Below are 19,806 nucleotides of genomic sequence, written 5' to 3'. Positions count from 1 at the left end.
TGGTCGCTTTGACAAAAGGCTTCCGTAGTAGTATTCGAAATCGCCTTTTTCGTTTGGTCGCTTTGACAAAAGGCTTCCGTAGTATTCGAAAGCTGTTTCTTCCCTTGCGTGGCTCGAGGTTTGGCCAAGGACGCGGCCTTTGTCCCCGATGGAGAATGAGACGGTGGTGGCTTTCCGGTGGCGCCAGTCAAGGTTGTCTGAGCGCCCAGCGGGCCGCAGCGAGGGGCCCTCCCCTTCGAAGACGGGTAAGGCGCTGGGCTCGTGGGTTCTGCTACAAGCCCGTTCAAGGTTGCCGCGCCTGCGCGACCGCGGCTGCGCGAGTCGAAGGGCCGCGAGCCGCGTGCCGATTTCTTGCACACTTTCGCGTAATGTCCCTTTAGCGAGCACAAATGGCAAATAGCGTCACGTGCCGGACACACGACTCGGGCATGACGAGGCCCTCCACAAAAAAAACATGCGGCCCCGCGCAAGGCCTTGGGACTGCTGGTCGTAACGGCAGCTGTCAGGGTAGGGTCATCCTCCGGAGCATCCCGGAGTTCAGCAGGCGGATCCACGTCCTCGTCAGTGGTCCTCTCCGGCCGGGCGTGTAGTGAGGTGCCCGCCAAAAGGCGCGTGCGATCATAGGCGTTCGATTGCATCCGCGGACAACAAGTGGACAACAAGTCAGCAATCCTGACAACAAGTGGACAACAAGTCAGCAATCCTGATAACAGCAATCCTGACAACAAGTGGACAACAAGTCAGCAATCCTGACAACAGCAATCCTGACAACAAGTGGACAACAAGTCAGCAATCCTGACAACAGCAATCCTGACAACAAGTGGACAACAAGTCAGCAATCCTGACAACAGCAATCCTGACAACAAGTGGACAACAAGTCAGCAATCCTGACAACAGCAATCCTGACAACAGCAATCCTGACAACAAGTGGACAACAAGTCAGCAATCCTGACAACAAGTGGACAACAAGTCAGCAATCCTGACAACAGCAATCCTGACAACAGCAATCCTGACAACAAGTGGACAACAAGTCAGCAATCCTGACAACAAGTGGACAACAAGTCAGCAATCCTGACAACAAGTGGACAACAAGTCAGCAATCCTGACAACAAGTGGAAAACAAGTCAGCAATCCTGACAACAAGTGGACAAGAAGTCAGCAATCCTGACAACAGCAATCCTGATAACAGCAATCCTGACAGCAAGTGGACAACAAGTCAGCAATCCTGACAACAAGTGGACAACAAGTGGACAACAAGTCAGCAATCCTGACAACAGCAATCCTGACAACAGCAATCCTAACAACAAGTGGACAACGAGTCAGCAATCCTGACAACAGCAATCCTGACAACAAGTGGACAACAAGTCAGCAATCTTGACAACAAGTGGACAACAAGTCAACAATCCTGATAACAGCAATCCTGACAACAAGTGGACAACAAGTCAGCAATCCTGACAACAGCAATCCTGACAACAGCAATCCTGACAACAGCAATCCTGACAACAAGTGGACAACGTCAGCAATCCTGACAACAGCAATCCTGACAACAAGTGGACAACAAGTCAGCAATCCTGACAACAGCAATCCTGACAACAAGTGGACAACAAGTCAGCAATCCTGACAACAGCAATCCTGACAACAGCAATCCTGACAACAAGTTGACAACAAGTCAGCAATCCTGACAACAAGTGGACAACAAGTCAGCAATCCTGACAACAGCAATCCTGACAACAAGTGGACAACAAGTCAGGAAATCCTGACAACAAGTGGACAAGTCAGCAATCCTGACAACAGCAATCCTGACAACAAGTGGACAACAAGTCAGCATCCTGACAACAAGTGGACAACAAGTCAGCAATCCTGACAACAAGTGGACAACAAGTCAGCAATCCTGACAACAAGTGGACAACAAGTCAGCAATCCTGACAACAGCAATCCTGACAACAAGTGGACAACAAGTCAGCAATCCTGACAACATGTGGACAACAAGTCAGCAATCCTGACAACAAGTGGACAACAAGTCAGCAATCCTGACAACAAGTGGACAACAAGTCAGCAATCCTGACAACAGCAATCCTGACAACAGCAATCCTAACAACAAGTGGACAACAAGTCAGCAATCCTGACAACAGCAATCCTGCCAACAAGTGGAAAACATGTCAACAATCCTGACAACAGCAATCCTGACAACAGCAATCCTGACAGCAAGTGGACAAAAAGTCAGCAATCCTGACAGCAAGTGGACAAAAAGTCAGCAATCCTGACAACAAGTGGACAACAAGTCAGCAATCCTGACAAGTGGACAACAAGTCAGCAATGCTGACAACAAATGGACAAGTCAGCAATCCTGACAGCAAGTGGACAACAGGTGGACAACAAGTCAGCAATCCTGACAACATCAATCCTGACAACAGCAATCCTGTCAGCAATCCTGACAACAGCAATCCTGTACAAGTGGACAACAAGTCAGCAATCCTGACAACAGCAATCCTGACAACAAGTGGACAACAAGTCAGCAATCCTGACAACAAATGGACAACAAGTCAGCAATCCTGACAACAGCAATCCTGACAACAAGTGGACAACAAGTCAGCAATCCTGACAACAGCAATCCTGACAACAAGTGGACAACAAGTCAGCAATCCTGACAACAAGTGGACAACAAGTCAGCAATCCTGACAACAAGTGGACAACAAGTCAGCAATCCTGACAACAAGTGGACAACAAGTCAGCAATCCTGACAACAAGTGGACAACGTCAGCAATCCTGACAACAAGTGGACAACAAGTCAGCAATCCTGACAACAAGTGGACAAGTCAGCAATCCTGACAACAGCAATCCTGACAACAAGTGGACAACAAATCAGCAATCCTGACAACAAGTGGACAACAAGTCAGCAATCCTGACAACAAGTGGACAACAAGTCAGCAATCCTGACAACAAGTGGACAACAAGTCAGCAATCCTGACAACAAGTGGACAACGTCAGCAATCCTGACAACAAGTGGACAACAAGTCAGCAATCCTGACAACAAGTGGACAAGTCAGCAATCCTGACAACAGCAATCCTGACAACAAGTGGACAACAAATCAGCAATCCTGACAACAAGTGGACAACAAGTCAGCAATCCTGACAACAAGTGGACAACAAGTCAGCATTCCTGACAACAAGTGGACAACAAGTCAGCAATCCTGACAAGTGGACAACAAGTCAGCAATCCTGACAACAAGTGGACAACAAGTCAGCATTCCTGACAACAAGTGGACAACAAGTCAGCAATCCTGACAACAAGTCAGCAATCCTGACAACAAGTGGACAACAAGTCAGCAATCCTGACAACAGCAATCCTGACAACAACTGGACAACAAGTCAGCAATCCTGACAACAGCAATCCTGACAACAAGTGGACAACAAGTCAGCAATCCTGACAACAGCAATCCTGACAACAGCAATCCTGACAACAAGTGGACAACAAGTCAGCAATCCTGACAACAAGTGGACAACAAGTCAGCAATCCTGACAACAGCAATCCTGACAACAAGTGGACAACAAGTCAGCAATCCTGACAACAGCAATCCTGACAACAGCAATCCTGACAACAAGTGGACAACAAGTCAGCAATCCTGACAACAAGTGGACAACAAGTCAGCAATCCTGACAACAGCAATCCTGACAACAAGTGGACAACAAGTCAGCAATCCTGACAACAGCAATCCTGACAACAGCAATCCTGACAACAAGTGGACAACAAGTCAGCAATCCTGACAACAGCAATCCTGACGACAGCAATCCTGACGACAGCAATCCTGACGACAGCAATCCTGACGACAGCAATCCTGACAACAGCAATCCTGACAACAGCAATCCTGACGACAGCAATCCTGACAACAGCAAACCTGACAACAGCAATCCTGACAACAGCAATCCTGACCAGAGCAATCCCGACAGTGTAAGATGGTTCCAGGCACCACTTTAACGCTCCTAATCAGGACGGTAGTACCACCCTCTGCGGGTGCTGTCTACAACCTACTACCTATAGTTACGTGAGACATAGAAGGCGTGAGATGTAGAAGGTAAACGAAGCTCACGATTTTGAAATCATTGTGATTGTTCGAGTTGGGATCATACTGTGTTTACTAAAATTCTGTTTAGTGTGGTGCATTTTGCCAGGTGTCTGTGTTGCTGGTTGGACACCTGCTTTTAGCGTAAGGCTATTCTTTCTATCAAGTTCTTCACATTGCATGAGGAATGAAGGGGCCGAGACCCTTGCTACCTCCACAGCCAAAGTTATGGATGGATTGAGATGAAACTTGGTGGAGAGGTTGTGTGTGTGACAAGGATGAAGTGTTTCAATTTTGGTGAAGATCCAGATCCGGATACTAGAATTTTAAAAGTGATTCTTCACCATTGAGAGACGGGCCAAAAATGATACATGGCAGGATATTTCAGAGGTTGTGACGGATTATTACAAAACTTGGTGGATGCGTTTGTTTGGTGACAAGAATAAGGTAAATTAGGTGTTGGTTCAGGTCCGAATCCAGATCCGACCTATCAGTGGAATACAAAACGTAAACTGTTCAGCCTGGCAGAGGTACGCACTCTACCAAGTACCATTCTAGTTTGTTATGCAAAGGCATTAAAAAAAATTTTTTTAATGGACTTGATTTTAATGGGAGGCTGGAAAGCATTTTTTACTTTTGGAAACGTACAAATTAAACAGACTTTTCCATAAACAATGCAGGTTGGAGTGCGGGCAGAGAAGATGTCCCATCATTAGGAAGAAAGCACTGGACGAGGATGATGAGGAAGATGAGAGAAGCCTCTACGATGAACCAGGATACACGGCAGATGAGGAAAGTGTAAGCTTCGTGGAACCAAGGTACGCTGTTTACCTATCAGAAGGTGTTGTTCCCTCCCACGTCCCCCAAACTAACACTCGTCTGAGACCATGCGACGATGTTCTTCTGATTTTTACTGACATTATAATCAAGATTTAATAACGAATTGTTCTATAAATTGTTTATCTATCACAGCCAAACCTGCATACAGAACCAAAGCACACTTATGGCGCCAGGAAGAGGTCACCTATCCCCTTCCAAAAAACAGCCCACCTGTGGACAGGGAGCCTTGACCGGTGTACAAACACAACCACGGAAACGGCTGTTACCTCCGACACCCGCCGGTAAGTTCACAACATCGTTACTACCTGAATCTCCGTCCATTCTCGCACCAATAATAATGGTTGTGCTGTGCTTTTCCTGTTACACAATTGTAAACACGTAACGTAGTCGGACCATCCCTGTGCTGGTTGTGTCACAGCACGCAGGGCTTCCTTTGCAATGGGGTGCCTCGGCAGGCAGGTGAGCGAGGAGGCACAGCCATCATCTCCTGGATCTCCAGCATCATTCCAGGTGATTTGGCAAAGATGCTCATGGAATGCAGCTGTAATACCATTTACTATAACTTAATAATCTTATTATAATTCACCAAATGTCCGTCTGTCTGTCTGTCTGTTCGAAGGTCCCGTAAAAACAGCTGAACCGATCGCAACGATATTTTGGGTGGATAATCCTGGGATCTCCAGGAGTAAAATAGGCTATATTGTTTTTCCAATTTCAGCTTTAATCTCCAGCATTCTCAGGTTTGGACTCCTGCATAACATTCGCGTTCGCATAACGTTCATCGTTCTCATTGTGACGATGTTGTTTTCCCGGGTGCCGCACAAATGGCTGCACCGATCGCTGCACAGCTGCACTGATCAAACTCGGTGACCTCGGGCAAAGACCTTTTATAAGGACACGGGTTGAATCCCCGCTAGAGAGAATGCCAACCCCCCACCCCGCCACCACGACCGTCTCTCCAACTTACTATCCCACGAGATATGCGGAAAGGACGACCCAAAACCAATATAAACATCATTAAACATCATTCGTATATAAACATCATTAAAAGTAAATAATGACCTCGGCCAAAGTTCAAATGACGTGAGTTTAATCTCTACATGAGAGAATTCCACATCGCTATTTGGGCGGTGAATACGCTCACAGATCGCTGTCTCCATCGATCTTTCCAAGGCCGTAACACCTATCGGCTCAAAATCCTTTTAACTGTTGACTTGGTAGTTTTTACAATGAAGGAAACACGTATCGGGAGTACATACGACATCGGGAGGACTAACTGCACGAGTCTTCAGTACCAAGCTTAAATCTGTCATGGCGGATCTGAAGAGTGGAATGCTTGGAGAAGTGGTGGGCTACTTCGGCATGAAGGAGGATCAGAAACGTGGACTCCCACACTGCCACATCCTGCTGACACTTGCCCCCGCATGACGTTATTTTCCCGGGTGCCGCACAAACAGCTGCACCGATCGAGATTTAACGGATGTTTATATAAATCATTTAAAAGAAAAAAAAGCCTTCAATTTCTGATATTTAGCCTTTTCATTTGGGCCTCCCAATTGAAGCCCCGCCCGTAGGGCGGGTACCGTTGCTAGTACATGGTAATTGAGGTAAAGTCAATTTGGCCTTCCATGCCTTTGCTTTATCCACACCCCATTGTTAGTTGGACGTAGTGGGGAAAAAATGACAAGGATAACTGCCAACAGGAAATTTCACCAAGATATGCCAGGAAAAATGGCTTACCTTTTCCAAATGAAATGATGGAATCTTTTATGCTCACGACCTAAAAGCAGGCTATCAGATTGAGAGTGTTCTCTGACATGCAGCACCTCCTGCTGGCACTCCATCATTCTAGCGGAAGTTTTTAGTTAAACCTTGACCCCCTAGGGCACACATCAAACCCAGGACAAGAAAGCTCTGAGGTGAGCAAGCGAGCCAATGAGTTATCTCCTTCCCCCACAGGTTATCCACCAAATCAAAGTGAATAATATTTTGATTGCAGACCCAACTAGACACGTTGGCATAATGGATATCGGATCTGCTCTGAGACTGTGGTTCGATTCCAACCCCTTGTTGAGTCACACCAAAGACTTTAAAAATGATACGTGCTGTCACTCAGCATTTAAAGGATAGAACATTGTGGGTTGGCATCCGGGGAGAGGACCCAGAGGAGGACATTTCTGTTTAATTTCATTGTTGAGTGCAGGGATAAAAGTTACATAACGATGGTGTCGCTAGTACCCAGAATGCCCTGGGATTCTGCGTAACTTCCCACAAATTGAGCAGCTGTATTTGTCCAAAGTCAAGTCAGGTAACTTATCCATGAGCCTGAGATCCTGAGACCATGTAAGAAAAAGAAAAATGGGGTTTAGTGTAAAACGATGTTGAAGAAGAAGTGACTAAGTCCCCTAACAGGAAACTGTAGACTTCAGCAGACATCAACATTAGTTACGTGTGTTTCAATTTTTGATTCGAATAAATCTTAGTGGGTTCAGCATGGGGACATTTGCCTCTTTGTAAACATTCGACTTCATGTCTAAATGTCTTTTTCTCATCCAGGATCATGGGATTTGCACATTAGACTTGTTCAGCGAAATATCCCTTGACGATCTCCTTGTCCTGTCGTCCAAATTACTGGCAGATTCAGACAGCTGCCAGAATTGAGACCTATCCCAACCGTGGCCGTCGTTCGTCAGGCCGTGTCTGGCCTGGTTCACATCAGACACCCCCTGTTGAGCAAAGACAGAATGCGTCTCCCTCTCGTCTGCCCGCCGTGCGAATTGAGCGAGCTGAGAGCGGTATCGGACCTGAAATCGATGTGCTATCACCTGACCGAGCTTCCTGGAACTTTGAATGGGCGGAAAGATCCAGTAGGTCCAGCCCTGATTCTGGGTTACTTGCTGGGCCTACAACGCATCTGCACCGCCGGGAGCACCGCGGAAGTGCTGACAGCCTAGTTGAAGCGGTGAGTGAATGAATGAGCTAGTTTCAGAGTGAGTGATAGAAAGGTGGCCATAAACACTGATGAATAATATCATTAATGTATTTCTGGATTGAAAATCACTGTTGAACCCTCACGGATGGAGGAAGAAAAGAGTCGCAGAGTGTGAAAGTGACGAAGTATATCATTTATATTCACATTGTTTGGATACCCAATCATCTCAGCTCATGGAAGAACAATGAGACAGAGGGTAGAAGGCAACAACACGTGGATGCAACAAGTACAGGGATGACCGAACAGGTGGAGAAGAGAGGAGAGGCAAATTAGCAACATGAAGGAGAGAGTAAGGGTTAAGGTTAATGAGAGTAAAAAAAGATCATGGGTATGGATGGAGGATGATCTAAGATGGTGGTATACTGCCAACTTGAAGCCTGGGAGGTGAAGAGTGGGATTGGACAGACTGAGGAATACCAATCCACAAACGGGAGAAGAGGGGAGCAAAGACATGGAGATGAACAGTTATCCTGGGTTTTGGTGAATTCAACTCCATGGGAGCTGCTGGAAGTCCTGAAGCAGCTATTGAGAGTTGGAGGGCCGAGAAATCAGAGTCAACTGGACTCGGGTAGAGGCGATTTCAAACCAGATGGCGTCAACCTGTCTGCAGGCCTCGTGGACTGATAGGATAGCCGAGAGGTATGCACACTCACCTCTATAAGCTGTCTCCTCTGGATTTGAATCCCGACCCAGCTACAACCAGTCATACTGGTGTTCGCAGGGAGGGTGATTCAATGATTCATCAATGTGTGCCGTCCCTCAGATGGACGTTAAACTGGGCGTTCTATCTACCGGCATCGGTTGGTGGACCTGAAAGATCCCATGGTGTCCTTCGCGAAGAGTAGGCGAGGAATCGCGGGCACCATGAACAAATTTAAAATTCCTGCTCTAACCTACACGAGGTACATCAGCATCGCAGCTGTGCCCCCCAGCAAAAAACAGGTGTGCTCCCAGAAAGAAGGAGAAGAAGAAGCACGTATTGTGCTTGTGCTTCTTTGTGGGAAATGTTGAGAGTTCTGGATTCCACAGCATCCAAATGAGACAGGTATAAAGAACCACCTTTTAAAGGCCATTTTTCCCCACAGAACAGGGGTTGGCCTTTTTCGGGCACCGTGGTCCCCTTTTTGAAGCAATGTTTTATGGCCGGATGCCCTTCCTGCCGCCAACCCTGTTAGTCGCCTCTTGCAACACACAGGGAATTACCAGTGAGCTGGTACTCAATTTGCCGACCTCGGAAGGATGCCAGGCTGAGTCAACCGCCCTGGCGTCAATTCAGCGATCGACCGGGATTCGAACCCAGGATCCTAGGATCCCAAGCCGGCACCCTAACCGCTAAGCCAACACCAGGCTGAAGCGAGACAGGTATGAAGGAATAATTTTGTTTTGTACACTTGATCAATCTCTTCCTTTAGTTCAATAAGTGCTTCTTTGTGGAATGGAAACCGTACGTTGCATGACAAATTGAAGGATGGTGAAACATCTCATTTCAAACAAGAGATCTTTTCTGCTCCATGACAAACCTGGATGGAGCTGGGTTTTCATTGTGAAAGGGTTAAATGCTCGGGAATCACACGATACTGACCACATCTCGTGACCACATCTCGAACGATCAATCATCAGCAGGCAACTACTTTCATCATGTAAAGTGGGAGGTTTAACCATTAATGAGGTTGTGTCATAGGCTAGTGAGTAATTGAGTGACTGATATTCCATGTTTATTTCTAAAAGATATTTCAAGGTTGATCGTTGAGGTGATGTGGTGAAGAAAGAGAGGTGGAACGCAATCTGGAAGCTGTAATGGGGGTCGAACACCAACAGGAAGTGGCAATTGATGAAAGAGGTTGAGTTCGATTGTCTAATATAAGGGTAGAATAGACAAACGAATGTAGCAAAAAGAGATGGCTTTTAAAAACCAGCTAAGTGATGCATCCTCCCATCCCAGGTCTTGCTCGCTCGAGGTCTCCACCATGTTGCCTTGGATCCACACCTCGTATCGGTGACCAAACACGAGCTTGCTGCCGCCTGCGATCTCACCATGGATGAAATGGAATGTGCTGCCATTGATCTGCTCAACGCAAACAGCCCACCAGCACCAAAGGGACACGTATCGCCCGCGTTCCAGGAGGTCGAGCAGCAAAGTGACGCTCCAGGAGGCAGTGACGAGGAGTCCGTGCGTGGCCGAGCAAATGAAGACCTCTCGGATGAGCTGATTTGTGTGACCACGTTGTAACAGTCTCTCCCTGAAGTCGAGGCCAGAAGTACCACGGGTGCTTCTTCCAGGAAGGGTGTACACCTAAACGGGGTGTTCCAGCACACCCGAATGGCTCCGCAGGATCTTGAGCCGAACGGCAGTTGTTCTCCCAGATATCCCAAAAGCTGCTCGGTGTTACCAGTTTCTGCTCGGTGATACCAGTTTCTGCTCGGTGATACCAGTTTCTGCTCGGTGTTACCAGTTTCTGCTCGGTGATACCAGTTTCTGCTCGGTGATACCAGTTTCTGCTCGGTGATGCCAGTTTCTACTCGGTGTTAACAGTTTCTGTTCGGTGGTACCAGTTTCTGCTCCGTGGTACCAGTTTCTGCTCGGTGATGCCAGTTTCTGCTCGGTGTTAACAGTTTCTGTTCGGTGGTACCAGTTTCTGCTCGGTGGTACCAGTTTATGCTCAGTGATACCAGTTTCTGCTCGGTGTTAACAGTTTCTGCTCGGTTGTACCAGTTTCTGTTCGGTTGTACCAGTTTCTGCTCGGTGGTACCAGTTTCGGCTCGGTGATACCAGTTTCTGCTCGGTCATACCAGTTTCTGCTCGGTCATACCAGTTTCTGCTCGGTGTTACCAGTTTATGCTCGGTGATACCAGTTTCTGCTCGGTGATACCAGTTTCTGCTCGGTGATACCAGTTTCTGCTCGGTGATACCAGTTTCTGCTCGGTGATACCAGTTTCTGCTCGGTGATACCAGTTTCTGCTCGGTGATACCAGTTTCTGCTCGGTGATACCAGTTTCTGCTCGGTGATACCAGTTTCTGCTCGGTGATACCAGTTTCTGCTCGGTGATACCAGTTTCTGCTCGGTGATACCAGTTTCTGCTCGGTGATACCAGTTTCTGCTCGGTGATGCCAGTTTCTGCTCGGTGATACCAGTTTCTGCTCGGTGATACCAGTTTCTGCTCGGTGATACCAGTTTCTGCTCGGTGGTACCAGTTTCTGCTCGGTGATACCAGTTTCTGCTCAGTGGTACCAGTTTCTGCTCGATGGTACCAGTTTCTGCTCGGTGATGCCAGTTTCTGCTCGGTGATACCAGTTTCTGCTCGGTGATACGTCACTGCCTCGGATGAGTAACCTCGCCTGAGAAATGGAATTTTCTCCAAGACTTGTCTGCGCCTTTTGCTGACAATAATCATATTTTTCAACAGGCAGCAACCTTCGGCGTTGACGCGTTGGCTGAAATATACCGGTTCGGTAAAACGTTGCAGTTTTTTAAAGCCTCGCGGAAGTAATTTATTACCCTCTTGTTTCTCTTTTTGTTGCCCAGAGATAACAAACGCCTTCTATCTCTTACAGTCTATCTGGGTTTTGTGGTACAGTTGTTATAACCGTCGTCGAGCACTAAAATACCTTTTGCAGGTATCACTAATATCTTAACCGTCTGGCATTGAGCATCGTTTGGCAAAAGTAGAATGCAGAAAGGGATTTATTGTCCATTTTGCATTATTGAACTGTATTTCGATGCCAGGCAAACTGTACGATGGGACATCGTGAGAAATATTCATAAGCCATGGAATGTTGTTATAAAGGAAATAAAAATGCAAACAATGATGGCACGTCGTGGTGAGTGTATAGGCCATGGAATGTTGCTGAAGGGAACTTATTACCTCCGCCACCAAAGGTGGATGGAGGTTATGTTTTCACCCCTGTCTCTTTGTTCATTGCGAAATCGAAGATTTTACAAGTACATTGGTCGATTGCGTTTGTTATTCAGTCTGTTTGTTACTTGGCAAAAAATAAAAAAAATTTGGACAAGTCTGTTGATCACTCCGGTTTGTGTGTGTGTGTGTGTGTGTGTGTGTGTGTGTGTGTGTGTGTGTGTGTGTGTGTGTGTGTGTGTGTGTGTGTGTGTGTGTGTGTGTGTGTGTGTGTGTGTGTGTGTGTTTGTTTGTGTGTCCGCTCACTTATACTTGCCTACAGGTTACAATTTTAAACCGATCTTCACGAAACTTCACCAAATAGTGGAGTTTGTGGTCCGACAAAATAGTATATATTTTGAGGTCAATAGGTCAAAAGGTCAACATAGGCCTAAGGTCAACCACTTTTTTCAAATTTCTAAAATCCTCAATTTTCATCCGATTGACTTGAAATTTGAATAGGATTAACATATCAGCGAACTGAATTCAACCACCAACTATTTTTGAGATCAACATAGGCAAAAATGTCAACATAGGCCTAAGGTCAACCACCTTTTTCTAATTTCTAAAAACCTCAATTTTCATCCGATTGACTTGATATCTGAATAGGATTTGCATATCCGCTTCCTGAAACCAACCACTAACTATTTTTGAGGTCAACATAGGCCAAGTTTCTAAGATTATAAATTTTCATCAGATTAACTTAAAATTTGAAGACGATATGCATATCCGGTCACTCAATTCAACCCCCAACTATTTTTGAGGTCAACATAGGCCAAAAAGTCAACATAGGCCAAAAAGTCAACATAGGCCAAAAAGTCAACATAGGCCAGGTTTCTAAAATCCTCAATTTTCATCAGATTGACTTGAAATTTGAAGAGGATTTACATATCAGTTAACTGAATTCAACCACCAACTATGTTGAGATTATCATATGCAAAAGGTCGACATAGGCCAAAGGTCAACAACAATTTCAAATATCTAAAATCCTCAATTTTCATCCGATTGACTTGGAAATTGAATGGGAATGACATATGGGCTTACTGAATTCAACCACCAACTATTTTTGTGGTCAACATAGTTTACAAGGTCAACATAGTGCAAAAGTCAACCACCTTTTTCAAATTTCTAAAATCCTCAATTTTCAGCCGATTAACTTAAACTTTGAAGACGGTTTGCATACCAGGTCACTGAATTCAACCACTAATTATTTTTTAGGTCAAAAGGATGCTCTACCGAGTGCCATTCTACTTTGTTCTCTTTTGCCACGTGTCGCTCTATGAGTGATTTTTCATTTGTCTGTTTGTTTGTTTGTCACCGGCCTACAACTCACAATTCTAAACCGATCGTCATGAAACTTCACCAAGTAGTAGAGGTCGTCTTGAAAATTTAACAGCATTTGCATAGTGCCTCGCTGAATTTGGGAAACCAACTATTTTTGAGGTCGAAATAACAAAGGTCAACTCAAGGTCAAACTTCTAAAATCATCCATTTTTATCTAAAAATTGTCAGTTTTCAACCTATTGACCCGAGCTTTGATCAAGATCATCAATTTTGATTTTGATGAAATGGACAACTTGCTGGATCAATTGCAACTTTTTTTTCGGGGGGTTGGAGGGGGGCGGGGGATTTTGTAAGTATGGATTTTGTAAGTATCGTGCTCAGCATGACGTCTTCTTGTTTGTTTGTTTGTCCAGTTGTGAACAAGATATCTTAAAAAGTTGTGGACGGATGATTTTGATTAAATGTGATTCTGTATTGTGATTTTCTGGTGTACTCTGGGATACAAAACGTAAACTGTTCACCTGGCGGATGTATGCTCTCTACTGAGTGCCGTTCTAGTTACAAGTGGGAAGAAAAAAGGAAATACTCATAATAAATCTTCCTTTATAACTACGGTAATGGTTCAATGAAGAACTGCAGTCTTGCTGGTGAAGGCGAGTATCGATCTGCGTCGATGAAGGTGAAGTCTCGTATCAAGCAAAAGAAGCTCCGACAGAGCAAAACTAGAAAGAGCAATCAGAGATTGCAGATCCTTGTCTGGACTTTGTGTGGTGGTGTTGGAGTGCTTGTGTCTCTGTGGTGTGTTTGTGTGCCGGTGTGTTTATGTCTGTGTGGTGTGTTTGTGTGCTGGTGTGTTTGTGTTCTGGTGTGTTTGTGTATGTATGGTGTGTTTGTGTGCTAATGTGTTTGTGTCTGTATGGTGTGTTTGTGTGCTGGTGTGTTTGTGTTCTGGTGTGTTTGTGTGCTGGTGTGTTTGTGTGCTAATGTGTTTGTGTCTGTATGGTGTGTTTGTGTGCTGGTGTGTTTGTGTGCTGGTGTGTTTGTGTGCTAATGTGTTTGTGTCTGTATGGTGTGTTTGTGTGCTGGTGTGTTTGTGTTCTGGTGTGTTTGTGTGCTGGTGTGTTTGTGTGCTAATGTGTTTGTGTCTGTATGGTGTGTTTGTGTGCTGGTGTGTTTGTGTATGTTTGGTGTGTTTGTGTGCTGGTGTGTTTGTGTTCTGGTGTGTTTGTGTATGTATGGTGTGTTTGTGTGCTAATGTGTTTGTGTCTGTATGGTGTGTTTGTGTGCTGGTGTGTTTGCATTTGTGTGGTGTGTTTGTGTGCTGGTGTGTTTGCGTCTGTGTTGTGTGTTTGTGTCTGTGTGGTGTGTGGACGATGCATTGATGACGTAGGATTATTTTCATACATCGCACAAACAGACCTCTTCGGTTTATTGTATCAATTAATGTTCCAAATGTATGTACTTTATAGACATATTTATGTTCCAATAGTACATACTTTATCAACTCGCATGTTCTGCGAGTACGTACCTTGTGGAAAAAGCACATTATGAAGAGCAAGTACTTTTTAGCCTTACTCACATTTTATTCGTATATACTTTATAGACATACTTACATTTTCGTAATATGTACTTTATAGACGTACTCACATTTTAGTAGTACAGTATATACTTTATAGACATACTCACATTTTAGTAGTATATACTTTATAGACATACTCACATTTTAGTTTTTATTATTTTATTTTTTTTTGTATACAAGATCGAGGCTCGTGAAAGAGCGAACATTAATCACACAGAAAGACAAACAGACACATAAAACAAATAACATCGGGAGCGGTAGACAAGATGGGGAGAGAGGGGGAAGGACACAAACACAACATTTGAGAGCAGGGACCGAGAGGCATGGAGACATCGAGAGATCTGTGGGAGGGAGAGGGCTTTGGGGGGGGAGGCATGTGAAGGGGGGGGGGGGTGGGAGAGGTATAAACATATGGACACTGCCAGGATTTCCAGGAAAGAAGTTGGAATTTCAAACAAGGTGGATCTGGGGTGAATTAGTGGGGGTAGAAAAGATCAAGGTTATGGATGGGGGAAGATAAGAGATGGTGGTGAACAGCTGTTTTAAAGACCTGGAGGGAGGAGAGGGATTGAAGGGAGTGTGGGAGTTTGTTCCACAGGCGGGAGAAAAGAGGAATGAAAGAGTGAAGGTGAGCAGAGAGCCGAGATTTCGGCAGTTTAACCATCAGAGGGTTGCTGGCAGATCTTGTGCGACCTGTAGGAATATTTGGGGGACAGAGCACAGAGAGAGCTGGGGGAGCAAGGCCGGAGAGGAGTCGGTAGAAGACAGAAAGACCACCTACCTGCCTGCGGTGAGTGAGTGAAAGGCCCTCAGAGATAGCTTCATCGCGGGAGATTCCAATGATTTTGAAAGCTTTGGATTCAACAGCATGAAGCCGAGCCAGGTGTGAGGCAGGAGCACCAGCCCATAGGGGAGAACAGTATTCCATTGAGCTGCGGATGAAAGCCTTGTATGTGGTGAGGAGCTCAGGTGTGCCGAGGAAGGACTTCGCACGACGGAGGATGCCCAGTCGGCGACTGGCTTTGGAGGCCAGCTTGGAAATGTGGTTTTCCCAAGAAAGATCATGGCAGATAGTGAGACCCAAAAGCTTGAGCGACAGAACTTCTTGGAGAGGATTGTTGAGAAAGTAGATGGGAGGGTTGTCCAGTCGATCTTTTCGGAGACAGACCTCTTCGGTTTATGTATGTCTATAAATGTATGTCTATAAATTATGTACTTTATAGACATACATTCTTCATAGTTCTTCTTTTGGAGACGTACTCACATTTTAGTAGTATGTACTTTATAGACGTACTCACATTTTAGTAGTACTGTATGTACTTTTTAGACGTACTCACATTTCAGTAGTATGTACTTTATAGACATACTCACATTCTTAATAGTTCTTCTTTTAGATACGTACTCACATTTCAGTAGTACGTACTTCATAGACATACTCACATTTTAGTAGTATGTACTTTATAGACGTACTCACATTTTAGTAGTATGTACTTTATAGACGTACTCACATTTCAGTAGTATGTACTTTATAGACATACTCACATTCTTAATAGTTCTTATTTTAGAGACGTACTCACATTTTAGTAGTATGTACTTTATAGACACTAGGGCATGCCCGTACTATATATATGCCCGTACTATATATCTATCTAAAATTATATCCCCCCCCTCTATTTACATGAAATGGTTTGGTCCATTCGCAACGCCAAAGCGAACGGCGAACGGCTTGCGAGTACAGTGACAATCCCCCCCCTCTATTTACATGAAATGGTTTCGTCCATTCGCAACGACCACAGAACCCCCCCCCCCCTCTATTTACATGGAATGGTTTGGTCCATTCGCAACGCCGGCACACGCGATCGTTCGCTGCTCTCTGATTGGTTGAATCGTTTTTTGGACATAGCTCGGTAAGTAATTGTCCGATTAATATGAAACCTTGAAAAGGCACATCCTCGGGTCCCCAGCAATATACCTGGCAAGTTAAAAGTATATCGGACCCGTGGTTGTCGAGAAACAGCGGTCACAGACAAACAAACGTACAGACAGACAGACAGAGATTACTGGAATTATAGATAGATACTCACATTTTAGTAGTATGTACTTTATAGATGTACTCACATTTTAGTCGTATGTACTGTATAGACAGACAAACTCACAATCTTAATAGTTCTTATTTTAGAGACGGACTCATATTTCAGTAGTATGTACTTTATAGACACTCACATTTTAATAGTATGTACCTTATAGACACTCACATTCTTAATCGTTCCTCCTTTAAAAACATACTTATTTAGGAGTCGCGGAAGGCGAGAGAACGAGGCCATTTCGTAGGGTTTGAAACTCGTTTATTCGTACAGAAATCTCCAGCACTCTCCATGCGAACGGAAGTCGTACCGCTTTTATAAAGCCAAAACCCTCTTCAGAGGGCGTGGCTCCACAACCGCGCGTGCGTCACTTCCACACAACCAAAAGCCCCACAGGCCCGTGCACGTGGATTATGACCAAACATAAGGTAACCGTCACATGCGAATAAGTTAACCGCGACATGCGAATAAGTTAACCGCGACATGCGAATAAGGTAACCGCTACATGCGCCCCCCCAGAATGCACTCTCACGGGCATGTACGTAGTTCGCAGGTGCGCTTGGCAGTGCCGAGAAGGCTCGAGCAGTCCTCGGCCTCGGTACGCGCGAAAAAACGCCGCCATGGGGTTTAGCCGACCGAGGGGCTGGTCAAGGCCTTGGGGGAGGCTGCCGAGGTTCCTCGCGGGCCTCCCAAGGCTTCAGAGTAGGAGTAGTAGTTGCGCGAGGTGCAAGCAGTAGTGCGCGCGAAGGTAACGAAGCAGCCGTGCCGCCAACGTCAGTGCGCGCGCAAGAGATGAGCAGCAGTGCCACCCACATCTCGTAACTGCGTTCCTTCGGAGGGTCCTGGAGCAGGCTCGCCCCTCTGGTCGTAGAGGAGGAGCCGAGCGCAGTGCGCGAACCACATGGCCGCTCGTCGTTTCCGAAACTCCGGCAGTTCGATCAAAACTGCGTTCGAAACCGCGCCCGCATCCGTTCGGGAGAAGCCGGGGTCACCAGTTTAGGTGGCTTTCCTGGCCAGGGCGCGCTTGCCGTGTTCGTGTGCAGCCCCCGAATCCGTTCGGGGGCAGCCGGGGTCACCAGTTTAGGAGTCGCGGAAGGCGAGAGAACGAGGCCATTTCGTAGTGTTCGAAGCTCGTTTATTCGTACAGAAATCTCCAGCACTCTAAAAGCGAACGGAAGTGGTACAGCTTTTATAAAGCCAAAACCCTCTTCGGAGGGCGTGGCTCCACAACCGCGCGTGCGTCACTTCCACACAACCAAAAGCCCCACAGGCCCATGCATGTGGATTATGACCAAACATAAGGTAACCGTCACATGCGAATAAGTTAACCGCGACATGCAAATAAGTTAACCGCGACATGCGAATAAGGTAACCGCTACACTTACAAAAAAAAATTTGCGCTTTTGTGGTTTACCCAAGAAAGATCATGGCTGATAGTGAGACCCAGGAGTTTGAATGACTGAACTTCCTCAATAGGATTGCCAAGAAAGTAGATGGGAGCCTGGGAGGGTTTGGCAGACAGTCCTTTCGGAGAGAGATAGTGAGAGTGTGAGATTTGTCAAGATTGAAAGACGTATTCCAGGTGTTTGAGCGGCATGTGATTTTTTATTTGAAAGTTTCGTTTTTTTTAGAGCATTCTAGTAGTATGTACTTTATAGACGTACTCACAGTTTCATTATACACAATTTACAGACAAACCTGGTTGAAAAAAAGATAACGTGTAATACTAGCTACCACTAGGTGGCTTTGTGGCCTACTATAGCACGTTATGTATGGACAGACAGACAGACAGACAATCTAACAAGCAGACCCAAATGCAATATCCTCTGTTAATGGTATTATAATTATAGGATCTTTTTTAAATGTCAGCTTCTTGTTTCCCATTGAGGTTAGAATACCTTGATCAACATCCTGTCGATGTCGATAAACATGTCCCGCACTGTAAGCAAATTGGTGTAAAAAGGCAAAATAATAATAATTTGCCGAGAAAATGTCTTGGGAACATCCCCGAAGGTGTCTAATGGGCTCATTTGCTGTATAATTATACACTTCATAAAGCACATAAAAGTCCGGTTATGGCGAACGGCTCCATAAAGTATGGTTTACATTGAGCGTATGGAGGTGCAGCGTGCCCCCCATTAATGGAGGTCGGTCACGTGCACGTAGGGAGACGTGATACTTTCCCTTTCCTAATAATATTTCCACAAAGGTCCCACAATGTCCGTTAGATCAGTTGGACATTCCTTTCCCCAAAGATAAAGGGATGCTGTGGGACACTTTTTCTTATTAGTCCCCGAGAGGGATGCGAGACCATTGCAATATCCCGGTCTGTGTGTCTGTGCGTCCGCGTCCATATATTTTAGCTTTAACAATGGTTTCTCTGAAACCGCTTGTCTGATCGATACGAAACTTAAAACATTGGTGGGACTCCCCCATGGAGAAGATTTTGTTCCTAACTCTGATGTCATAGGTCGCATCGTATGGCAGCCATATTTACTCCCGCCAGGGAATAATGCATTCGATCGTGTGTGTGTGTGTGTGTGTGTGTGTGTGTGTGTGTGTGTGTGTGTGTGTGTGTGTGTGTGTGTGTGTGTGTGTGTGTGTGTGTGTGTGTGTGTGTGTGTGTGTTCGTGTGTTTGTGAACAAGATATCTGGAAAAGTTCTGAACGGATTTGGATGAAAGTTGGTGGGATGATTGCCCTTGGGATAAGGAAGAATTGATTAGTTTTTGGTGAAGCTCAGGATATTATTCCGGATCGATGAATTTTTTAAAGGATTGTTTACCATTGGAAGATAGGGCTCATTTTTTTTTTAACATTATCTTCTATATATTCTATATTTAACATTGTGATATGAAAATAGTTTTCATATTTGTTGTAAATGTAGTTTAAACTCGTGGTTATGCGTTAGAGCGGTGTATTTTTTTTAGCAGCGTCGTATTCAATGTTATTTTTTTTTCTTTCTAATAAAGACATATTCTGTCATTTTAAAACCACCAAAGTGTGTATTAGGTTTCCCCGTTTCATAAAATGTATCGCTTGATACGTATAATGCTTTAAAACTGTTTTTTTT

The 19,806-nt window shown here is 45.2% G+C and overlaps 1 protein-coding gene across 1 annotated transcript; it reads left to right on the top strand.

Annotated features, from left to right (window-relative positions):
- Positions 1 to 2,316: 2,316 nt before the first annotated feature.
- LOC144889128 (voltage-dependent L-type calcium channel subunit alpha-1C-like) lies at positions 2,317 to 11,906 on the top strand. The gene is made up of 8 exons (XM_078769045.1): positions 2,317 to 2,542; positions 3,726 to 3,949; positions 4,171 to 4,205; positions 4,742 to 4,879; positions 5,034 to 5,182; positions 5,320 to 5,411; positions 7,540 to 7,863; positions 9,836 to 11,906. Exons 1-8 carry the CDS (start codon positions 2,317 to 2,319, stop codon positions 10,121 to 10,123), a joined length of 1,476 nt encoding a protein of 491 aa, XP_078625171.1. The 3' UTR covers positions 10,124 to 11,906.
- Positions 11,907 to 19,806: the final 7,900 nt, after the last annotated feature.

Source organism: Myxine glutinosa, unplaced genomic scaffold (assembly GCF_964187855.1).
Source record: "Myxine glutinosa unplaced genomic scaffold, kmMyxGlut1.1 SCAFFOLD_1013, whole genome shotgun sequence".
NCBI lineage: Eukaryota > Metazoa > Chordata > Myxini > Myxiniformes > Myxinidae > Myxine > Myxine glutinosa.
Note: the sequence above shows the minus strand (reverse complement) of the source record. Positions and strands in the feature narration are given on the sequence as shown.